Source organism: Leucoraja erinacea, chromosome 20 (genome assembly GCF_028641065.1).
Source record: "Leucoraja erinacea ecotype New England chromosome 20, Leri_hhj_1, whole genome shotgun sequence".
In the NCBI taxonomy this organism is placed as follows: domain Eukaryota; kingdom Metazoa; phylum Chordata; class Chondrichthyes; order Rajiformes; family Rajidae; genus Leucoraja; species Leucoraja erinaceus.
This window is the reverse complement of record NC_073396.1, coordinates 36,611,041-36,634,540: the sequence shown is the minus strand read 5'-3', so window position 1 is coordinate 36,634,540 and position 23,500 is coordinate 36,611,041. Positions and strand designations below refer to the sequence as shown.

The following is a 23,500-nucleotide window of genomic DNA, read 5'->3' as shown; positions in this document are numbered from 1 at the left end:
TGAACCTGCCTCCACCACTTCCACTGGAAGCTCATTCCACACCGCTACCACTCTCTGAGTAAAGAAGTTCCCCCTCATATTACCCCTAGACTTCTGTCCCTTAATTCTGAAGTCATGTCCTCTCGTTTGAATCTTCCCTATTCTCAAAGGGAAAAGCTTGTCCACATCAACTCTGTCTATCCCTCTCATCATTTAAAAGACCTCTATCAAGTCCCCCCTTAACCTTCTGCGCTCCAGAGAATAAAGACCTAACTTATTCAACCTATCTCTGTAACTTAGTTGTTGAAACCCAGGCAACATTCTAGTAAATCTCCTCTGTACTCTCTCTATTTTGTTGACATCCTTCCTATAATTGGGCGACCAAAATTGTACACCATACTCCAGATTTGGTCTCACCAATGCCTTGTACAATGTTAACATTACATCCCAGCTTCTATACTCAATGCTCTGATTTATAAAGGCTAGCATGCCAAAAGCTTTCTTTACCACCCTATCTATATGAGATTCCACCTTCAAGGAACTATGCACGGTTATACCCAGATCCCTCTGTTCAACTGTATTCTTCAATTCCCTACCATTTACCATGTACGTCCTATTTTGATTTGTCCTGCCAAGGTGTAGCACCTCACATTTATCAGCATTAAACTCCATCTGCCATCTTTCAGCCCATTTTTCCAAATGGCCTAAATCACTCTGTAGACTTTGGAAATCCTCTTCATTATCCACAACACCCCCTATCTTGGTATCATCTGCATACTTACTAATCCAATTTACCACACCTTCATCCAGGTCATTGATGTACATGACAAACAACAAAGGACCCAACACAGATCCCTGAGGCACCCCACTAGTCACCTGCCTCCAACCCGATAAACAGCCATCCACCATTACCCTCTGGCTTCTCCCATTCAGCCACTGTTGAATCCATCTTGCTATTCCTGCATTTATACCCAACAGTTGAACCTTCTTAACCAACCTTCCATGAGGAACCTTGTCAAAGGCCTTACTAAAGTCCATATAGACAACATCCACTGCTTTACCCTCGTCAATTTCCCTAGTAACTTCTTCAAAAAATTCAAGAAGATTAGTCAAACATGACCTTCCAGGCACAAATCCATGTTGACTGTTCCTAATCAGACCCTGTTTATCCAGATGCTTATATATATTATCTCTAAGTATCTTTTCCATTAATTTGCCCACCACTGAAGTCAAACTAACAGGTCTATAATTGCTAGGTTTACTCTTAGAACCCTTTTTAAACAATGGAACAACATGCGCAGTACGCCAATCCTCGGGGACTATTCCCGTTTCTAATGGCATTTGAAATATTTCTGTCATAGCCCCGGCTATTTCTACACTAACTTCCCTCAATGTCCTAGGGAATAACCTGTCAGGACCTGGAGACTTATCCACTTTTATATTTTTCAAAAGTGTCAGTACTTCTTTTACTTTGAACCTCATAGTATCCATAGCTACTCTACTAGTTTCCCTTACCTCACATAGTTCAATATCCTTCTCCTTGGTGAATACTGAAGAAAAAAAAGTGTTCAATATCTCCCCCATCTCTTTTGGCTCTGCAGATAGCTGTCCACTCTGTCTCTCCAATGGACCAATTTTATCCCTCGTTATCCTTTTGCTATTAATATAGCTGTAGAAACCCTTTGGATTTACTTTCACCTTACTTGCCAAAGCAACCTCATATCTTCTTTTAGCTTTTCTAATTTCTTTCTTAAGATTCTTTTTACATTCCTTATACTCCTCAAGCACCTCATTTACTTCATGCTGCCTATAATTATTGTAGATCTCCCTCTTTTTCCGAACAAGATGTCAAATTTCCCTTGAAAACCAGGGCTCTTTCCAATTTTTACTGTTTCCTTTCAACCGAACAGGAACATAAAGATTCTGTACTCTTAAAATTTCCCCTTTAAATGTCCTCCATTTCTCTTCTACATCTTTCCCACAAAAATTGTTCATCCCAGTTTGGCAAAAGAATAAATCAGGGAAGGTAGTGCATCCATGGATAACAAGGGAAATCAGGGATAGTATCAAAGCAAAGGATGATGCGTACAAACTAGCCAGAAAAAGCAGCATACCGGAGGACTGGGAGAAATTCAGAGACCAGCAGAGGAGGACGAAGGGCTTAATTAGAAAAGGAAAAATGGATTATGAAAGAAAACTGGCAGTGAACATAAAATCTGACTGCAAAAGTTTTTATAGATATGTGAAAAGAAAGAGATTAGTTAAAACAAATGTAGGTCCCTTGCAGTCAGAAACAGGTGAGTTGATCATGGGGAACCAGGATATGGCGGACCAATTGAATAACTACTTTGGTTCCGTCTTCACTAAGGAAGACATAAATGATCTGCCGGAAATAGCAGGGGCCCGCGGGTCAAAGGAGGTGGAGGAATTGAGTGAAATCCAGGTTAGTCGGGAAGTGGTGTTGGGTAAATTGAATGGATTAAAGGCCGATAAATCCCCAGGGCCAGATAGGCTGCATCCCAGAGTACTTAAGGAAGTAGCTCCAGAAATAGTGGATGCATTAGTAATAATCTTTCAAAACTCCTTAGATTCTGGAGTAGTTCCAGAGGATTGGCGGGTAGCAAACGTAACCCCACTTTTTAAGAAGGGAGGGAGAGAGGAAACGGGGAATTACAGACCAGTTAGCCTAACATCGGTAGTGGGGAAACTGCTAGAGTCAGTTATTAAAGATGGGATAGCAGCACATTTAGAAAGTGGTGAAATCATTGGACAAAGTCAGCATGGATTTACGAAAGGTAAATCATGTCTGACGAATCTTATAGAATTTTTCGAGGATGTAACTAGTAGCGTGGATAGGGGAGAACCAGTGGATGTGGTGTATCTGGACTTCCAGAAGGCTTTCGACAAGGTCCCACATAAGAGATTAGTATACAAACTTAAAGCACATGGCATTGGGGGTTCAGTATTGATGTGGATAGAGAACTGGCTGGCAAACAGGAAGCAAAGAGTAGGAGTAAACGGGTCCTTTTCACAATGGCAGGCAGTGACTAGTGGGGTACCGCAAGGCTCAGTACTGGGACCCCAGCTATTTACAATATATATTAATGATCTGGATGAGGGAATTGAAGGCAATATCTCCAAGTTTGCGGATGACACTAAGCTGGGGGGCAGTGTTAGGTGTGAGGAGGATGCTAGGAGACTGCAAGGTGACTTGGATAGGCTGGGTGAGTGGGCAAATGTTTGGCAGATGCAGTTTAATGTGGATAAATGTGAGGTTATCCATTTTGGTGGCAAAAAACGGAAAGCAGATTATTATCTAAACGGTGGCCGATTGGGAAAGGGGGAGATGCAGCGAGACCTGGGTGTCATGGTACACCAGTCATTGAAGGTAGGCATGCAGGTGCAGCAGGCAGTAAAGAAAGCGAATGGCATGTTGGCTTTCATAGCAAGAGGATTTGAGTATAGGAGCAGGGAGGTTCTACTGCAGTTGTATAGGGTCTTGGTGAGACCACACCTGGAGTATTGCGTGCAGTTTTGGTCTCCAAATCTGAGGAAGGACATTATTGCCATAGAGGGAGTGCAGAGAAGGTTCACCAGACTGATTCCTGGGATGTCAGGACTGTCTTATGAAGAAAGACTGGATAGACTTGGTTTATACTCTCTAGAGTTTAGGAGATTGAGAGGGGATCTTATAGAAACTTACAAAATTCTTAAGGGGTTGGACAGGCTAGATGCAGGAAGATTGTTTCCGATGTTGGGGAAGTCCAGGACAAGGGGTCACAGCTTAAGGATAAGGGGAAAATCCTTTAAAACCGAGATGAGGAGAACTTTTTTCACACAGAGAGTGGTGAATCTCTGGAACTCTCTGCCACAGCGGGTAGTTGAGGCCAGTTCATTGGCTATATTTAAGAGGGAGTTAGATGTGGCCCTTATGGCCAAGGGGATCAGAGGGTATGGAGAAAAGGCAGGTACGGGATACTGAGTTGGATGATCAGCCATGATCATATTAAATGGCGGTGCAGGCTCGAAGGGCCGAATGGCCTACTCCTGCACCTAATTTCTATGTGTCTATGTTTCTAAAACACAATGTCCCAGTTCACTCCTTTTAAATCATCTCGCATCTCATCAAAGTTAGCCTTTCTCCAATCAAAAATCTCAACCCTAGGTCCAGTTCTGACCCTCTCCATAATTATATTGAAACTAATGGTATTGTGATCACTGGACCCGAAGTGCTCCCCAACGCATACCTCCGCCACCTGTCCCGTCTCATTTCCTAACAGGAGGTCCAGCACCGCCCCTCCTCTAGTAGGTACCTCTATGTATTGCGATCTTCTAACAATTATTCTTCTACAATCTGCCACCCACCATCATACACATCTCTTGTGGCAGGACATTCCTGTGACAACAGTTACCCACATACTTATTTTTAAATCACAATTCAATGATATCAAGCGCACTGCAGCGATATGACCATGCCAGAATTTTCAGATTATAGACCTGCATGTTTTACCAGGAAGATGTAAAAGATAGTGAGGATTGAAATAAATGAGCACAAAATGTTTATAAAATGCACTTTTTCGCTATATTTATTGTTTAATCTTCAAGCTAGGTAAAATATTACCTCCAGTAATAACTGCTTCCACTGATGGAGGGTAAAAGAGAAGTTCCTTTGATGAAGGTGTGACTGTAATCTTTTCTCCAGCTCTATAAGAAAATCCAAATGATTGTAAGATTATAGATGGCTCTGCTGACAAAAATATTATTATCCATAGTGTCCACAATTATATGGAAGCTTTGTGGTAGAACAGACTATAAAATGTAAATGCCAAACAAAAGAGAATCATAAAAATAATCTTTACAGAAAAAGGAACATGGATATCTTTCTTTAAATGCATGATCTAATTTTGAGTTTGATGGTAAAGTATTGTTTAAAAACAGTTCAAAACAGGATACTTATGATCAATCCACACCACGTGATCTAGAAATAAATTGGGTAGATACTCAATTAACATGAAACTAAAGGAATGTCATACAAATCCATCTGATTCAGAAGTCTTTCAAGGAAGGGGAACTGCCAGCCATGCCTGATCTGGTCTGAAGAAACAGAACTTCACTTATATCCTTTAATGTTGAGGTACTAATTTATATAACTATATAACAATTTCAGCACAGAAACAGGCCATCTCAGCCCTTCTAGTCCGTGCCGAACACTTATTCTCCCCTAGTCCCATCTACCTGCACTCAGACCATAACCCTCCATTTCTTTCCCGTCCATATACCTATCCAATTTATTTTTAAATGATAAAATCGAACCTGCCTCCACCACTCCCAATGGAAGCTCATTCCACACTACTAAAACTCTCCGAGTAAAGTTCCCCCTCATGTTACCCCTAAACTTCTGTCCCTTAATTCTCAAATCATGCCCTCTTGTTTGAATCATCCCTACTCTCAATGGAAAAAGCTTATCCACGTCAACTCTGTCTATCCCTCTCATCATTTTAAAGACCTCTATCGTCTCCCTTTAACCTTCTGCGCTCCAAAGAATAAAGACATAACTTGTTTAACCTTTCTCTGTAACTTAGTTGCTGAAACCCAGGCAACATTCTAGTAAATCTCCTCTGTACTCTCTCTATTTAGATTATGATTTTTTTAAACTATATTTACACATTCAATACTCACTTACTGAAAATATTTAAAAGAAACACTTCACTAGGTTTTCAAAATTCATCATCAAAGCTTCAAAGAACAAAGGTGATAATAAGAAAATTCCATATCAAATTACATAAATATATAACAAAATACTTTAAAGTTAAAACACTGCATATTCGGAAATATGCTTTGCTTTTGCTTTGAAAGCAATCCAGATGGCATTTATTTTTCCTATTTCTGGAATAAATCTGAAGAAGCAATTTATTTTACATAGACAAGATTGTTTCTCCCAGACAACTTAATAGAATCGAGTGCAATAAATGGAAGACATCCAAAGATTCTGACTAAAATCCGATAAGATGTTTAACTTAATAAATTGACAAAATAGTCCTCATAAATCATAGTTAAGCATCCTACTTCTGCTAGAGAGTGATGCGTTAATGCTTGCAGTACATACAATGGACATGATTTCCAAGTCATTTATATTAATCTTCTAAAAATGAAATCCCAGCAAGATGATTTTTTTCAAAAGAAATGTTCACATTTTTAATGCAAAATAAGAAATGCGTTTCTTTTTTCTCCTTTTCTAATATTTGACAGTGCTGTGTACAAATCAACAACAAAAAAACACTAAATGTAATTATGGATTATTAATCTCGATTAAAGCCTACCTTGCCCAATAGGAGAATTCATAAACAAATGGTCCCTCGAGCTCCTCCACAATTTCCTGAGCCGGAGGCTCTCTCTCTACTTCCTTTTGGGCCTTCTTTTCCCGCTCAAGTCTCCGGGCTTCTATTTCTGCCAACTGTTGTTCCTGTCGCAGTTCCTGATTTGACTTCAAAGGTCCCAAGACTAAAGCAGGTTCACTGTCAATGGAAGATCTGGGCAGGGGAGGAAAGAAGAACAGCAGAGAAGCAGGCAAAAATTATAAGCATAAAGAATTATTTAAAAGAAATGTTGTATTTACTGAATCAGAGTAGGTTTACTGAAGATATATCACCAAATATTCTAAATTTAGAGGAGACTCGGTGATCTAAGGAATCACTCACTCATCAATACTTAAATGGTAATCATAATCAAGAATACATTCTTTCAGTCAAGTGGATACATTCTGCATCCTCTTAACCAACAAAAGTTACAAATTGCCAAACAGATATAATTTTAAATATTTCTAAGCCATAAATCTGGTACACATGGCACTCTTCAAATATCATAACCTGTCGATTTTTTTCAAACAATATTAACCAATCTGAAGAAGGGTCTCGACCTGAAACATCGCCTACTCTTTGTCTCCGTAGATGCTGCCTCACGCGCTGAGTTTCTCCAGCATTTTTTGTCTACTTGTATATATCCAGCATTTGTTTTCATTTCCAATGCATTATTTTAAGAAAAAGCCTTAGTCACTCATTAGATCAACGGCAATATCAAAATCGAGCAGACAGGGTAATATGGTTGTTGAGTTCCCAGACTAAAATTTGGAGAATAGGACATCCTGGAGGATTCATCTGCTGTGCCCATATGGATAGAACTCAAAAATAAGAAAGGTGGGTCGAACTATAGGCTCTCCAATTGCCAGAAAGAGATAGAGGAACAGATATGTAGACAGATTACTAATAAAATGCCAAAACAACAGGGTTGTTTTAGTGTGTGATTTTTAGCTTTCCCAATATTGACTGAGACTAGCTCAGTGCCAAAGGCTTAGACAGGGCAGCATCTGTTAGGTGTATCCAACAAGGTTTCCTCAAAGAGTATGTGCTTTGTTTAAACTGAGAAGGGAACATACTGTACCTTATGTTGGGAAACAAACCAGACCCTGTGACCCAGTCAGTGGAAGAGCATTTTGCTGATCACAACTCTGCAAATTTTTAAGATTATTTTGACCGTGGGATAAGGTCCCTTGACCCTGACCTTGCAGGAAGCTGTTAAATTGGTGTAAGACAAATTACAACGGGAGAATAAATTGTGAGCAGTTGCTATTGGGCAAAGCCACATCTGATATGTGGAAGTGTTTAAGAAGGAACTGCAGATGCTGGAAAATCCTTCTTTCCTTCGCTCCATAGATGCTGCCTCACCCACTGAGTTTCTCCAGTATTTTTGTCTACCTCTGACATGTGGAAATTGTTTAAAGGCAGTTCCCATAAGGGTGGCAAAGTAAGAAAACCTCAGCTGATTAAAGAGGTTGTAAATTTGGTCAAAAATAAAAAGGATGTTTATGCAAGGTTTAAGTATTTGAAATCAGACAGGCCGTGTGAGGAATATAAAATCAGGTGGGACTAAGGGGAACAAAATTTGTTCGGCATGGACTTGTAGGGCCGAGATGGCCTGTTTCCGTGCTGTAATTGTTATATGGTTATATGTTATATGGTTATAAAGTGTTGAAGAAAAAACACATGCAGGCAATTGGAAGGGACAAATGGGATCACAAAATGTCTGTGGTAAGTCAGATTAAAGAAAACTCCAAAGCTTTTTATATCTACATTAAAAACAAAAGGGTAATCTAGGAGAAGGTCGGACTGCTCAAGGATGAAGAAAGGAATTTGTGCATGGAGTCAGGGAATGTAGGCGCGGTATTAAACAAGTACTTTGCTCAAGTATTCTCCAAAGAGAAGGACATGGAGGTCAGTGAGATCAATGTGGACAAAACTAAAATGCTAGGACAGTTTGTGATTAGGAAAGTTATTGATATAGAGGCAGAAAGAGGAGATTGCACGAGCCTTGACAAAGATTTTTTCATTGTCTCAGGCCACTAACGAGGTCCCGGAGGACTGGAAAATAACTAATGTTCTTCCTAGGTTTAAGGGAATTAAGAGAGAATCCAAGGAATTATAGGCCAGTAAACCTCACGTCAGTGGTAGGAAAGCTATTGGAGAGAATTCTTAGAGGTAGGATTTGCTCCCATTTGGAAGAGAATGAGTTAAATAGGGACAGTCAGCTTGCCTTTGTACATGGCAGGACACGTCTTATTAACCTAATCACGGTTTTTGATAAGATGATGAAGGTGATCGATGAGGATATGACAGTAGATGTTGTTGGTATGGATTTTAGTAAGGGAATTGATAAAGTCCCCATTGGTAGGCTGATCTAAAAGATTAATATGTAGAAATTAACAGTGACTTGGACTGAGAACTATTTTACGGAACAAAGAGTTGGTGTGGTGGAAGGATGATAGTATGGCGGTCTGTGACCAGTGGAGCTCAGCAGGTATCTGTGTTGAGATACCACTGCCCGAAAAATAATCAAAGGCTCAACTTCCACTGAGAAAGATAATTCCAAAGACTCATTGTTATATGAGAATTTTCCTGAACAGTCTATGACCCATAACGCTATGTGTAAAGCCCATAGCGCTCCAGCTGGTACCGCTGTTTTTGGAACCATTGCGCTGTAGCCGACAGCTCTTCATTTCAATTCCCACGCGTTAAACTGGCAGCGCTGCCTTTAAACTTGGAGCGGGACAGGCCGCCTGGAGAGAAGGAATGGGTGATGTTTCTGGTGGAGACCCTTCTTCAGACTCAACTGAACTCCGTATTTAAAATCTGTATTTAACACCACAAAACACTACATCCGTATTCTAATTGCATTTCCGTACAAAATACGGAAAATCAGTACTACTTAGCAGGTCTGCTAAACCCAGTTCCTCTGGTTTTCAAATCTCCCCATCCTTGGAAAAGATTCACCCTATCAATTGCCCTCATGATTTTTTATTCTTCTCTTTAAATCACTCCTCGGTCTCCTGCACTGCAAGGAATAAAGTTATAGCTTACTCATCTTCCTATAGCACAGGCCTTCAAGTCCTGACAACATCCTCATAAATCTTCTCTGCATTCTTTAAAACATAATGACATCTGCCTAGAACAGGCTGATTAAAACTGAACACAATACTCCAAATGTAGCGTCTTGTACAAATGTAACATAATGTCCCAAGTTCTGTACTCAATTCCTTAACTGATGAAGGCCAGGAGCTAAGAGCTTTCTTCACCTGTGATGCCTCTTTCAATATCAATTTGTGGGCTTTACTGATAAGGCTCATCACTGGCAGTCTACCTGTGAAGACTTTTGAGAGTCATTTTTTGATAATACTATAGACCAATTGATGACTATATGCAGAGAATTCAAATATTCTAGGCAAGCAACATTTGATAACACATTTTCGTTATACATTTTTTGGTCAATATTTATGTATGTTCATTATGTTAGCAGAACAAAAATACACACAAATTTGGCAGATATGAGAAAAGATTAAAATAACACAAATCACTGAACACCAAGCAATAACATTGCCCACAATGTAACTACAGGGTCGTAAAATCCTCCAAAAATGTTTTACTGTTCCCAATGAAAGAAAATATATTTTCTAACACAAAACTAGAACAGCAAATGATTGAATAAGATTTGACTTTGGCTACTCTTACCTGATGGTGACTGTGACATCCATTAATTTATCTGTCACAACAGCTCCCAGGGCATGATGTCGAGTCGCTGTTAAGGTTAAAATGGTCGGTGCCGCTCTGATAAATAAATAGTAGAGTAATACTCTTGAAAATTAATGACAAAGCCTAAATTAATTGGTTTTGTATTAGGAAAGAAGGTTGAATACATACGTGTCATAGATGTAGAATTCTTGCTCAAATTGATGGCATGAACGAGGGGTTACCTTATATACACCTGGAATCAAGATTTTTTTCATCAAATTAAACATTTCTCCTTCTCAATGCCACTTTATTTAATAACAATAGGGAGCCTATTCCATACAACATCCAATATGCATCACGCTGATAATTGTTATAACAGAATAATTACCAGACTAAAGATATCACAAGTTGCAGATAGACACAAAACGCTGGAGTAGCTCAGTGGGACAGGCAGCATCTCTGCAGAGGAGGAATGGGTGACGTTTCTGGTTGAGAACCTTCCTCAGACCGAAACCTGACCTGAAACGTCACCCATTCCTTCTCTCTATCCACTGAGTTACTCCAGCATTTTGTATCTATCTTCAGTGTAAACCAGTATCTGCAGTTCCTTCCTACACATCTCACAAGTTGTAGAATGGGGAGGGAAAGGTCATGGGGAAAACTGATCCAGACTGGGTAGTTCCTGAAGACCTGTGACACCTTCAAAGAAATAAATTAGTTTCCGTGAATTGGGCAGAAATTGGGAACATAACTAACCATCCACAAGCTTGGTAGTTATTTTTATCGGCTACTTACATTAATATTTTATCAAACAATGAAAAATCCACATTTTATGCTGTTCCCATCTGCATTTATGCAAGACGAATTGCAGCACAAAAGATTGTTGGCCAAATTGGTTCCTCTCTTGCCTCTAAAGTTAAAGTTTGCTTTTGCATACTTCTGAAACATTGTTTCAACAGAGGTTCCCATCCAATCCATTCTAAATGCTGCACTAACGGATGATTTATTTCAATTAAAATATTCAGAGGAACCTCTGTAAGATGAGCAACAAAGATCCTTTTGCAATTCTCAAAGAACAGAGGCACCTTTTCCCCGTATCATGGTAAAATATTTATTTCTCAAATGATATAATAATACATCAACTCATCATTAACTCATTGCAAATGTTAATTGCAATGCAATTTTCTACTTTCCCTTTTCTACTAATGCTTTATCTGTATAAACGTGGCCGCATAAATAATATCAATGGTTTTTCCTCATATAATTTATTGGTTGTAATATGGTTGTTATGGCCTGATAAACAAACAGATGCTAGAAATGAGTGTTGTTTGTTTTCAAAGTTGATGTTGCATTCATATTTGTAAAGTAGAATGATAGACACTGTCATTTGCAGAGACAGTTATATTCTAGTGATATGCACTCATGACAAACTTATTATTACGATGTATGGATATTACTGTTGAGTAAAGATAACTACACAGGCATGTGAGAGGAGCTGGCTAATGTTGATTAGAAGGGGACCTCAGCAGGACTGACAGTGAAGGAGTAATGGAAGGATTTTCTGGGAATAATTCTAAAGGTGCCAGATCTTTGCATCCCATAGAGGACAAATGGGTGAATTAGGCCACTGTGGCTGACAAAGGAAGTCAAAGATACTAAAGCAAAAGAGAAGGCATATAACATGGCCAAGACTAGTGGGAATCTGGATGATTGGGGAGCTTTTAAAAATCAACAGAAGGCAACTAAAAAAGCAATGAGAGGAGAAAAGATGAAATATGAATGTAGACTAACCAATATTATAAAATAGGATACCAAAGTTTTTACAGATATGTAAAGAGTAAAAGAGAGGCAATTGTGGGATCAAAGAAATAGCAGATGAACTGAGTACTTTTCTTTTGTGCCAGTCTTCACAGTGGAAGACACCACCAATGTACCAAAAATTCAAGTGCCAGGGGGCAGAAGTGAATGCAGTTGCTGTTACGGAGGACAAGGTGCTTGGGAAGCTGGAAGGTCTGAAGGTGGATATCACTAGACCTGCTGGACTACACTCCAGGGTTCTGTACGAGCTAACTGTAGAGATTGTGGAGGCATTAGTGGAGATCTTTCAAGATTATTCAGGAATGGTTCCAGAGGATTGGAGAATTACAAATGTGACTCCACTATTTAATAAAAAGGAATGAGACAATTTAAAGGAAATTATAAGACTGTTTGTCTGACCTCTGTGGTTGGAAACATTTTAGAGCCCAATATTAAGTATGACTTTTCACCTTATATGCCAAAATGGATGACGAATTTGATGGCTTTGTGATCAAGTTTGCAAATGATGCGAAGAGAGGTGAAGGGCAGGTAGTGTTAAGAAAGCAGGGAAGCTGCAGAAGGAATTGGTTAGGTAGGAAGAGCAGGCAAAGAGGTGGTAAATGGAATACAGCGTAACAAAATGTATGGTCATGCATTTTGGTAGAAGGAATAAAGGTGTAGACCACTTTCTAAATGGAGAGTAGATTCACAAATGAGAGGCTTAAAGGGACTTGGGAGTGCTGGTGCAGGATTCCCAAAAGGTTTATTTGCAGGTTGAGTCAGCGGTAAGGAAGACAAATGCAATGCTAGCATTCATTTCGAGAGGACTAGAATATAAAAGCAAGGTTGTAATACTGAGGCTTTCTCAGGCACTGGTGAACCAACATTTGAAATATTGTATGTAGTTTTGGGCCCAATGCATGAGGAAATATGTGCTGGCTTTGGAGAGGGACCAGAGGAAGTTTACGAGAATAATCCCAGGGTTGATTGAGTTAACGTATGTTGAGCTTTTAATGACACTGGGCCTGTACTTGCTGGAGTTTAGAAGGATGAGGGAGGATCTCATTTAAACCTACTGTAATTAATCCGTGCTGTAATTGTTATATAGTTATATAGTTAAACATACCTGATAATGAAAGGGCCAAATAGAATGCACGTGTAAAGGATGTTTCCAGTAATGGGAGATTCCAGAACCTGAGGGCGCAGCCTCAGAATAAAAGGATGTTCCTTCAAAATAGAGATGACCCAGAGAGTGGTGAATCTGTGGAATTCATTGCCACAGATGGCTGTGGAGGCCAAGACTTTGGGTATTTTAAAGGCAATGATTGATAGGTTCGTGATTAGGAAGGGCATCAAAGGTTACGGGGAGAAGGCAGGAGAATGGGGTTGAGAGGGTAAACTAGATCAACCATGATTGATGGTCTGAACGGCCCAATTCTGTTCCTATGTCTTATGGTCTAATTCCTTAGAAAATGCAATATACGTTACCTGCAATTACTGTCACATGATTGAAAGGACACAGAATATTTCCTTTAAACCAAATATATTGATAGATTATGGCCTTCATAAAAAAAACCAACAAACAATACTCAAATAATTGTTCATCCGAAGTTAATATAATATGAATATTATATTTTTTAATCTTTTTAGTCATACAGAACTGAAATTCAGAGACAGATTTCACTTTTGCAAAGTAGATTGAATGGTTTACTTTGTTTGCCTTGGCTTCCCTAATAAAGTATGCCCTCAAAGCAGGTAAACATGCACTGAACTGGAACAATGTTGCAGAGACGTCAATGGGTTACATTATAAATGTATTGTGCATGAGGCAACACCAACTACAATTATACATTTAGAAGGTTGGACATTTGATTGAGAGGTTGATATTAAGTCAGACAATGAAAAGCAACAAAGAGTGGAAACCTTTGTTAAAGGTGCGTAGCCCCATTTCTTTCAAGAAGATTAATTCAAGTTTGATAAATTGTTGAAGTGTCTTAACACAATTGGCAATTTCTTTTTGAATACCCCTTCAATATTAATCACACCTTTTGAGGCTCATTGCAACTTTTGTCATCACTATGTTTCAGGACGTAGTATGACCACCAAAGCTCTAGCTTTTCTACGCATTAGGTTTATTTTATGTATTCTGCTCAGACGCACTGTAGTTCTAAAGATTCATGTTTCTTGTGAAGAATATGACCAGCCATAAGTTATAATAGCACCGTTGCAGAGGATTCTAGAGCTCAGAGAGCAGTCACAAATATGAGTTCTGCTTAATATGTTGCCTCAGTACTACGCCTCCAGTGTTTTTTTTATATACATTGATTTAGACGTAAGGCCATGATAGAAATCTGCAGAGAATACAAAAATGAACTGTGTTGCTGCCAATAAAAGAAGCCTTAGACTGAAGGAGGATATAGATGTTCTGGTCAATTGAGGTAGAGGCGACATGGCAAGGGAATGTAAGCAAAATGGCAAGATAATACAGAGCCCTCCATAATGTTTGGGTCAAAGACCCATCATTTATTTATTTGCCTCTGTACTTCACAATCTGAGATTTGTAATACAAAAAAAATCACATGTGGTTAAAGTGCACACTGTCAGATTTTAATAAAGGCAATTTTTATACATTTTGGTTTCACCATGTAGAAATCTCAGCAGTGTTTATACATAGTCCCCCCATTTCAGGGCACCAAAATGTTTGGGACACAGCAATGTCATGTAAATGAAAGTACTCATGTTTAGTATTTTGTTGCATATTTTTTGCCTACAATGACTGTTTAAAGTTTACATTTCATAAACATGACCAGTTGCTGGGTACCTTCTCTGGTGATGCTCTGCCAGGCCTGTACTGCAGCCATCTTTAGCCTATGCTTGTTTTGGGGGCTAGTCCCCTTCAGTGTTCTCTTCAGCCCTTAAAAAGCATGCTCAATTGGGTTCACATCCGGCGGTAGACTTGGCTACTCAATAATTGACCATTTTTTAGGTTTGATCTTTACAGGGCTTCACATGTCTATAATTGCTCAGGTGTATTTAATTGCCTCCAAGATCTTTTTCCAGAACTGTGGTTGCTCTTTTAAGTACTTATTGGCAAACTGTAACCCGGCCATCCTATTTTTGCGGCTAACCAGTGGTTTGCATCTTGCAGTGTAGCCTCTGCATTTCTGTTCATGAAGTCTTCTGCGGACAGAGGTCATTGACAAACCCACACCTGACTCCTGAAGTGTGTTTCTGATTTGTCGGACAGGTGTTTGGGGGATTTTTCTTTATTATAGGGAGAATTCTTCTGTCATCAGCTGTGGAGGTCTTCCTTGGCCTGCCAGTCCCTTTGCGATTAGTAAGTTCTTAATGATGTTCCAAACAGTTGATTTTGGTAAGCCTAAGGTTTGGCTAATGTCTCTAACAGCATTATTATTGTTTCTCAGTCTCATAATGGCTTTGTTTGACTTTCATTGGCACAACTTTGGTCCTCATGTTGATAAACAGCAATAAAGGTTTCCAAAGGTGATGGAAAGACTGGAGGAAAGACGAGGTGCTGAAGAGAGCGCTCTTAAACCTGCATTAAGGCAGCAATTAAACATAGCTGAGCAATTATAAACACCTGTGAAGCCATATGTCCCAAACATTATGGTGCCCTGAAATGGGGGGGGGGGGGAAACTATGCATAAACAGCTATATTTTCTACATGGTGAAACCAAAAAGTACCCTTTAATAGAATCTGACCGTACACTTTACCACATGTGATTTTTTCTATTACAAATCTCAAATTGTGGAGTACAGAGGCAAATAAATACATGATGGGTCTTTGTCCCAAACATTATGGAGGACTCCATAAATGGTTTGGATGCACAAAGTGATGTTAGAGTAAGAGTAAATATCCAAAAATACTCATACATAACAAGGTAACCCAATAATATGATTAAAAAGTCAGATATGAACCTTTTCGATATTATTCAAGGCTTTGAATAAACTGCAGAGTTTTTGCTCCAACACAAACTGGAGTTTGAGTAATGTAGCTTTACAGGAAAGATGTGATTGCACTAGACAAGAGGATTGATGAGGTTGTTCCAGGAATGGAAAATTGTAGCCATAAAAAAAAAATTGCAAAGCTCCGACTGATTCTTTAGAATATAAATTACCAAGGAGGAGATTTAAAGGAGGAGTATTAAATGACCAGGCACCTAGATAGAGTAAATAGGAATAACTTACTTCCCTTAGCAAACAACACTAAACTTTCATTCCTTCTGCCACTGTGCATGGCCGTGCACTTTGCTAGGCTGTATTCCATTTGCTATTACTTTGCCCATTCTCCAAACCTGTCCAAGTCCTTCTGCAGACTGCATCCTTCCTCAACACTATCTGCCCCTCCACCTATTCATCTCATCCGTAAACTTGGCCACAAAGCCATTAATTCCTTGTCCTTTTTTGTAAATCAGCATGGCAATTCCTTGGATTGACATGAAATGCTGGAGTAAGTGGGTCAGGCAGCATCTCTGGATAAAATGGATACATGACTTTTATGGTCGGGACCCTTCTTCCGTCTGATTGTAGTGGAGGGCACCTGGAAGTGAGAAGCAAAAATAGACAAATCGGGGCCAACAACAGATGACTTCAGGCAAGGAGGTTCCCTAATAAGCTGATTGTTGGGTAGAGACGGTGTGAGCCCAAGAGGGATACATTGCTGCGACTGTTGAACTAGTTAACGGACTTTTCCCCACAGATGCTGCCTGACCCACTGAGTTACTCCAGCAGTTTTCATCTATCTTTGGTAAAAAACAGCATCTGCAATTCTTTTTTATTACAATTTCTTGTGTCTCCATTGATTTAAAGTAATTGGTAGAAGAATTATGGAGGAGGCAATGAAAAAAAAAATCTCCCAGAGGATGGTTGAAGTCTCAATTACACTGCCGACAGGGTGGTGGACCACACACCTTTGTTATATTTAGAATTACTAATATGATTACTTGAAAAGCTGTGAGCTGCTGGGCTAGGGACTTGGTGCTGCAAAACGATATTTGGCAGGTAACAAACAGAGCCAATAGCCTCCTTCTGTGTTGTAAATGCTCTATGATTCTATAAAATATGGGCAGACGTGAAAAGAAAATCACAGCATGGAATTTGAAAGCAAAACATCAAGCATATTAAGATGAGAACTGGGAATAATATACTCAGGAAACATAAATGTTTCCAAAGCTAATTATGAACAGCAATATTAGAAAACTCTAGCTACATTACATAATCTTCTCCATGGCCCATATCACAGGTAGTACTTCCAGGCAGTTTCTGTGATTCCCAACAATCACAGCAAGTCTTCTGTCATGTGATCACTTAATTTCCCAACAATGCACCCTTAGCCTAACGTCTATACTGTTCTTTAATAAGTTGACCACATGCACCAGCTTCCAGGCATGTTGTCTCATGTTTTTGCAAAGTACTAGTTAAGAATTTCCTCAACTAGTCATAATTTTCGATTTCCATCAAAAACTCTGTACCATTAACTGCCAATTAACTGGCTATACATAAAGGCAGTTTTACGTCTGGCGCAAGATGCATCACCAGCATCAACGATTCCAATTACTCCCACTGATATTGAAACCTTAAATACCATTGATTAAAACAGAGTGCTGGAGTAACTCAGCGGAACAGGCAGCATCTCTGGATAGAAGGAATGGGTGACGTTTCGGGTCAAGATCCTTCTTAATCCGAAGCGATACCCATTTCTATCAAGAGATGCTACCTGTTCCGCTGAGTTACTCTGGCATTTTGTTTCTATCTTCAGTGTAAACTAGCATCTGCAATTCCTTCCTACACCTTAAATACCATACACTGGTTTATTTTGGATACAATTTCTTCAACACATCCTTTACATCCCAAGATTTACATATGACTCTATTATACAATGTTCTGATGCCCATATCGATGCAAGCTAAGCTTCACATTTATTTCAAATTATATTTTCTAACCTACATTAGCTCTGGCACCTAAATGGATCTACTTTAATAGTCTTAACCAATTTTGATGTCCTCTTGTGCTTCTTTTCCACAACAACCAATGTTGCCCTGCCCCAATACACAACCCCAACCACCACAACTTTCCCCACTCCAACTACAATCTTCAACCAATTGAATCGACCTATGCTGTCTTGAAAACCTTCTCCTGTTCTACAATACTTCCCAATGTTAAAGGCTACTCAATATATCTCACTCAAACTAAGCGTTGTGGTTTCACCTAATAATGATTCAACAGTTATTTGTTGACTACCTTCCGCAAAGTACTTTGGCAAATACTCCTATCTTAGAGTACAAGACAAATACACATTGCTTTGCAATAGTTTCAGTAGAAACTCCATAGGAATCGGAAATTGAAAGGGAAAGATTTAAAATCAGTTTCAAGTCAAGGAATAACAACAGAGGTTACATACCTGGTTTAGATAGACAAAATCTGTTCACTCCTTTTGTAAGGTTATAAACACCGACATTATCTGGGCCACTTCCATCTTGGTAAAATTCCTAAAAAATAGACGGAAAAAGGCAACTTTAACCACAAGATAAATATAATGTGCAATGTCTGATATCAGTGCTAACATTGAGGAAAATTCAAGCAATGCAACAACCTGAAATGATCAGCTTACTCGTTTTAGCTCTCAATAAATAAATAATAACATTTCACAAAAGATGCATAAGAACATCTCTAGATGCTCAACTATTGTAGATGCAGAGATGTTCTTTCCTTTGGCTGACACAGATAAGGTGGGGGGGGGGGGGTGCATCCAGGACAGATGAGATGCAATTTCTTGAGTGCTAAATCTTTGGCTTTTCCATAAAAGAATACCGTGGAGGCTCAGATCCGCGTAAGAGATCCACAGATTTTTAGTTATTAAGAGAATCAAGGGACTTTGTAGTATAAGAAACTGGTACTGAGGTAAAGGATTCCACTTACCAACGTTATTGCATGTGAGAGCGCACATCGAAGCATATAGCCTGTCTGTCTAAACTCTGTGCCAGTTAAATCATGATCAACAACATCAAGCTCCAGAGAGCGATTTTTCCAGCACCATTCTTCATGAACAATATTCACTGCAAAAAAAAAACACAGCATTGACAATAATGAATGAATTGCTGCTCATAAACATCCAAGAAAAAAAATTCAGTGCATCCAGGCATAAAAGTCTCACCTTTGTATTTCCCAGGCAGGATGTCATTAAAAGTGAAAAGCACGGAGTCAGCGCTTCCCGAGAGCTGCAAGCTTTGCTTCTCACCATGGCGCCTCAATGGTTGAAGGGTCACAGTTAAATCACTGCAGGAATCTGAACGAAAAGGGATTAACTCGGTGAAATAAATTAAATCACCTAAAAAACCCTACCCATTCTTAGTGTTGAATATTGCATTAATTAATTTTAAAAGCACGCAACATTTTACCCATTATTCAACGCACAGCTGGTATAAAAAAACCTGAGGCATGATTGAAATATCATTTACTGATCTACAGTGCCCTCCATAATGTGTGGGACAAAGACCCATCATTTATTTATTTGCCTCTGTACTCCACAATTTGAGATTTGTAATAGAAAAAAATCATGTGGTTAAAGTGCACATTGTCAGATTTTAATAAAGACCATTTTTATTCATTTTGGTCTCACCATGTAGAAATTACAGCTGTGTTTATACATAGTTCCCCTCCCATTTATGGGCACCTTAATGTTTGGGACACATGGCTTCACAGGTGTTTGTAATTGCTCAGGTGTGTTTAATTGCCTCCTTAATGCAGGTATGAGACCTCTCAGCACCTTATCTTTCCATCACCTTTGGAAACTTTTATTGCTGTTTATCAACATGAGGACCAAAGTTGTGCCAATGAAAGTCAAATAAGCCATTATGAGACAGAGACACAAGAATAAAACAGAGACATCAGCCAAACCTCAGGCTTACCAAAATCAACTGTTTGGAACATCATTAAGAAGAAAGAGAGCACTGGCGAGCTTACTAATCGCAAAGGGACTGGCAGGCCAAGGAAGACTTCCACAGCTGATGACAGAAGAATTTTCTCAATAATAAAGAAAAACACCCAAACACCTGTCTGACAGATAAGAAACATTCTTCAGGAATCAGGTGGGGATTTGTCAATGACCACTGTCCGCAGAAAACTTCATGAACAGAGATAAAGAGGCTACACTGCAAGATGCAAACCATTGGTTAGCTGCAAAAATAGGATGGCCAGGTTACAGTTTGCCAAGAAGTACTTAAAAGAGCATCCACAGTTCTGGAAAAAGGTCTTGTGGACATAATGAGACGAAGATTAACTTATATCAGAGTGATGGCAAGAGCAAAGTATGGAGGAGAGAAGGAACTGCCGAAGATCCAAAGCATACCACCTCATCTGTGAAACACGGTGGTGGGGGTGTTATGGCCTGGGCATGTATGGCTGCTGAAGGTACTGGCTCACTTGCCTTCATTGATGATACAACTGCTGATGGTAGTAGCATAATGCATTCTGAAGTGTATAGAAACATCCTATCTGCTCAAGTTCAAATAAATGCCTCAAAACTCATTGGCCAGCGGTTCATTCTACAGCAAGACAATGATCCCAAACATATTGCAAAAGCAACAAAGGATTTTTTCAAAGCTAAAACATCGTCAATTCTTGAGTGGCCAAGTCAATTACCCAATCTGAACCTAATTAGGGATGCCTTTTATATGCTGAAGAGCAAACTGAAGGGGCTAGCCCCCAAAACAAGCATAAGCTAAAGATGGCTGAACTACAGGCCTGGCAGAGCATCACCAGAGAAGACACCCAGCAACTGGTGATATCCACAAATCACAGCCTTCAAGCAGTCATTGAATGCAAAGGATACAAAACAAATTATTAAACATGACTACTTTCATTCACATAACATTGTGTGTCCCAAACATTATGGTGCCCTGAAATGGGGGGACACTGCTGGAATTTCTACATGGTGAAACCAAATTGTATAAAAATTGCCTTTATTAAAATCTGACAATGTGCACTTTAACTAAATGTGATTTCTTTCGATTACAAATCTCAAATTGTGGAGTAGAGGCAAATAAATAAATGATATGTCTTTGTCCCAAACATTATGGAGGGCACTGTACATGACGAAATACGCATTGATGTCGAGCTGTTTACGTTCACCTTACTCAAGTGTCCTTGATGAGAATTTTACTGACAAGTTGACAAATTGAATAATTAGAACATTTATAAACACTTTCTCAGTTTTCATACATTGCTGGGTTTTTTTTTACTAACTGTTCAGAAGCAGTGAGCCGATGCAAGACCTATAAACAACACTAATTAAACAACAGTTTGAGCTTGGCACAGATCGGGTCACATTACAAGAAAGCTGCAATTAAATCAGAATGGGTGCAGAGAGGTGAGATGAACTATGGCTGTTTACTTTTAAATGGTGGTGAGGGGGCTAACATGAGATTTAATTGAAATGCATAAAATGATGAGGAAATTAGAGCAATTACAGAGGACATACCCCTCAGCAGAAACTAGGGCATAGATTTAGAATAATTGGTAAAAGGATCTGAGGAGAGGTGAGTAACAGTATTTTCATTCAGATAGCAGTTGAGGTGGAACTCACTGCTGAAAGGATAGTAGAAATAGATGGACTTGCACTGAAAGAGCCAAGATCATCTGGGCTACTAGAAAATAGATTAGGAAGGGTGGCTCGTTTTCATCGAGCAAAGACGCTAGGCTGAAAGATCTTCATCTCCGCATTAATTATCTATGATTCCATGAAGTGACTCAACAGTGAGTTTAAAGGGAGTGCAGGAAACAGGATCAGATGAGACAGATGCCTTACCAACATGATTTCTGAAGTTCAATAGCAGATTGTCAGAGTTTTACTGTAATTATAAATTAAGTGAAAATCAAAAAAATGCAAAAGCTGGAAATCTGAAATAAACACAGAAAATGTTGGAAGCCCTCAGTAGATCATGCAGCACATGTGGAAAGAACTAATGCTTCAGATAATACCTTTCATTTTAACAAACGTTTATGTCCTGAAACATTAGTTCTGTTTCTGTTTCCACAAATCCTGTCCAACCTGCTCTGGCCTTGTAATATGATTAATTAATTAAAGTATATAATTAGAGTCATCATCTATTGACTTTCTAAACATTGATTTTAATTGTGATAAAACTATTGCTTCTGTGTTGCTTTGGCTATAAACTTTGTTAATCTGAAATATTAAACTATATTGGAAGGATATGATTAGAAATCCAAAGGATTATCTAAGATTCCATGAAGTGACAATATAATGAACACTTATTGCCTTTGAATGTGCACGACGTGGGTCTTTCGCAATGAGCCATAAAACGACGGAATGGTTACAGCATGGTGGGAGGCTATTGGGTCAGTAGAGTCCATACCAGCTCAATGAAAGAGCAAACCCATCAAACTACATTGTCCTGCAAATTATTTTCCTTCAGCTCTCCTTTAAAGGCTACCATTTAAACCTGTCCACATAGCTACTCCAGCAGTGTTTACCAGATTCTAACCACACTCTGCATGAATACAAGCATTTCATCGAATCGTTCTTCATTTAGTTTTGCCATTCATCTTCCATCTATGTCTCTTGATTCCTGATCCTTTCACAATGGGAAGAGTTTTTCTCTTTTTACTCTGTATGGAGATGTCATTAAAATAAGAAATGATCGGAAACATTCACCAATTCGTAAAGTTGGGTATATAATGATTGGAAAAGACTGAGGGAAGAGAGAACAGCTGTCAAATCAGACCAAACCTTTCCTGTTGTCAATCTGATCTGGGCTGGTAGCTGTTTTACTCGTCACTAATTTACAGATTATAGGATTGCCCTGATTAAATGTTACATTAAGATTACCACTTCCCAACAGCCATTTCTCATTCCTCAACCCCATGCTTTCAGAAGAGTTTGAGACATATGAAATTGTGCACCCTGGTCACTATTCATCAGTTCTTTACGAAAGGGGACTAAATAACAGGAAGCATTACCAAACAAAGACAAGGGATATTTGGTTAAGAGCCACCTCTTCTACCTTGGGTATTAGCCAAATTCAAAATGCAGGAATTCTATTTTATCTGTTCTTCAGCTGACTATGAGGTAACAAAACAGATTAAAGCATGTATAACACATTTTAGACATGTATTAAAGCACCAAACTTGTCAATGTTGGTGACTTAATATAATATAGATTTGTTTGGTACGGCAGGACTGTCTTCACTAACTGTGGGTCTAATTCTCTCTATATCACTCTTGGAATTTTGTAACTTTAACAAAATGAAAAGAATCAGATCCAAAATTGAATGTAGGAGGACAAATGGCTTTAGTGGGGGTGCAATTTTAGCAAGTCATTTAATAAATTCCAAACATTCACTTACCCAAACATATCACTTTCCCAGACACGGATGCCATAAACTGGATGAAGGATAGGTCCATTATAGGTACATTTATTACTGTGACTGCATGAAACTGTGGCTTCAGTGCAAGTCCTGCTTTGTCTTCAGCATCACTGACCATAACCTATTGGAATTCAAAATTAATGACAGCAAAGCAAATGTGTGCTAAACATTCGGCAATTTTTTCACTCACCAATAACAATAAAAACACATGAATCTTCTTAAAAATGATTTAGATACCACAATGGAGCTCATAGACTTTAA

General features: G+C 39.0%; 1 protein-coding gene across 1 annotated transcript in view; it reads right to left on the bottom strand.

Moving 5' to 3' along the window:
• nomo (nodal modulator) overlaps positions 1-23,500 on the bottom strand; it is a 98,406-nt gene that overhangs the window by 31,504 nt on the left and 43,402 nt on the right. Inside the window, exons 13-20 of the mRNA XM_055651879.1 lie at positions 23,219-23,360; positions 19,009-19,140; positions 18,774-18,910; positions 18,256-18,343; positions 10,227-10,290; positions 10,038-10,133; positions 6,300-6,509; positions 4,601-4,683 (exon numbers count right to left, since the gene is read on the bottom strand). Coding sequence (XP_055507854.1) covers positions 4,601-4,683; positions 6,300-6,509; positions 10,038-10,133; positions 10,227-10,290; positions 18,256-18,343; positions 18,774-18,910; positions 19,009-19,140; positions 23,219-23,360 — 952 coding nt within the window. The remainder of the gene's footprint in view (positions 1-4,600; positions 4,684-6,299; positions 6,510-10,037; positions 10,134-10,226; positions 10,291-18,255; positions 18,344-18,773; positions 18,911-19,008; positions 19,141-23,218; positions 23,361-23,500) is intronic.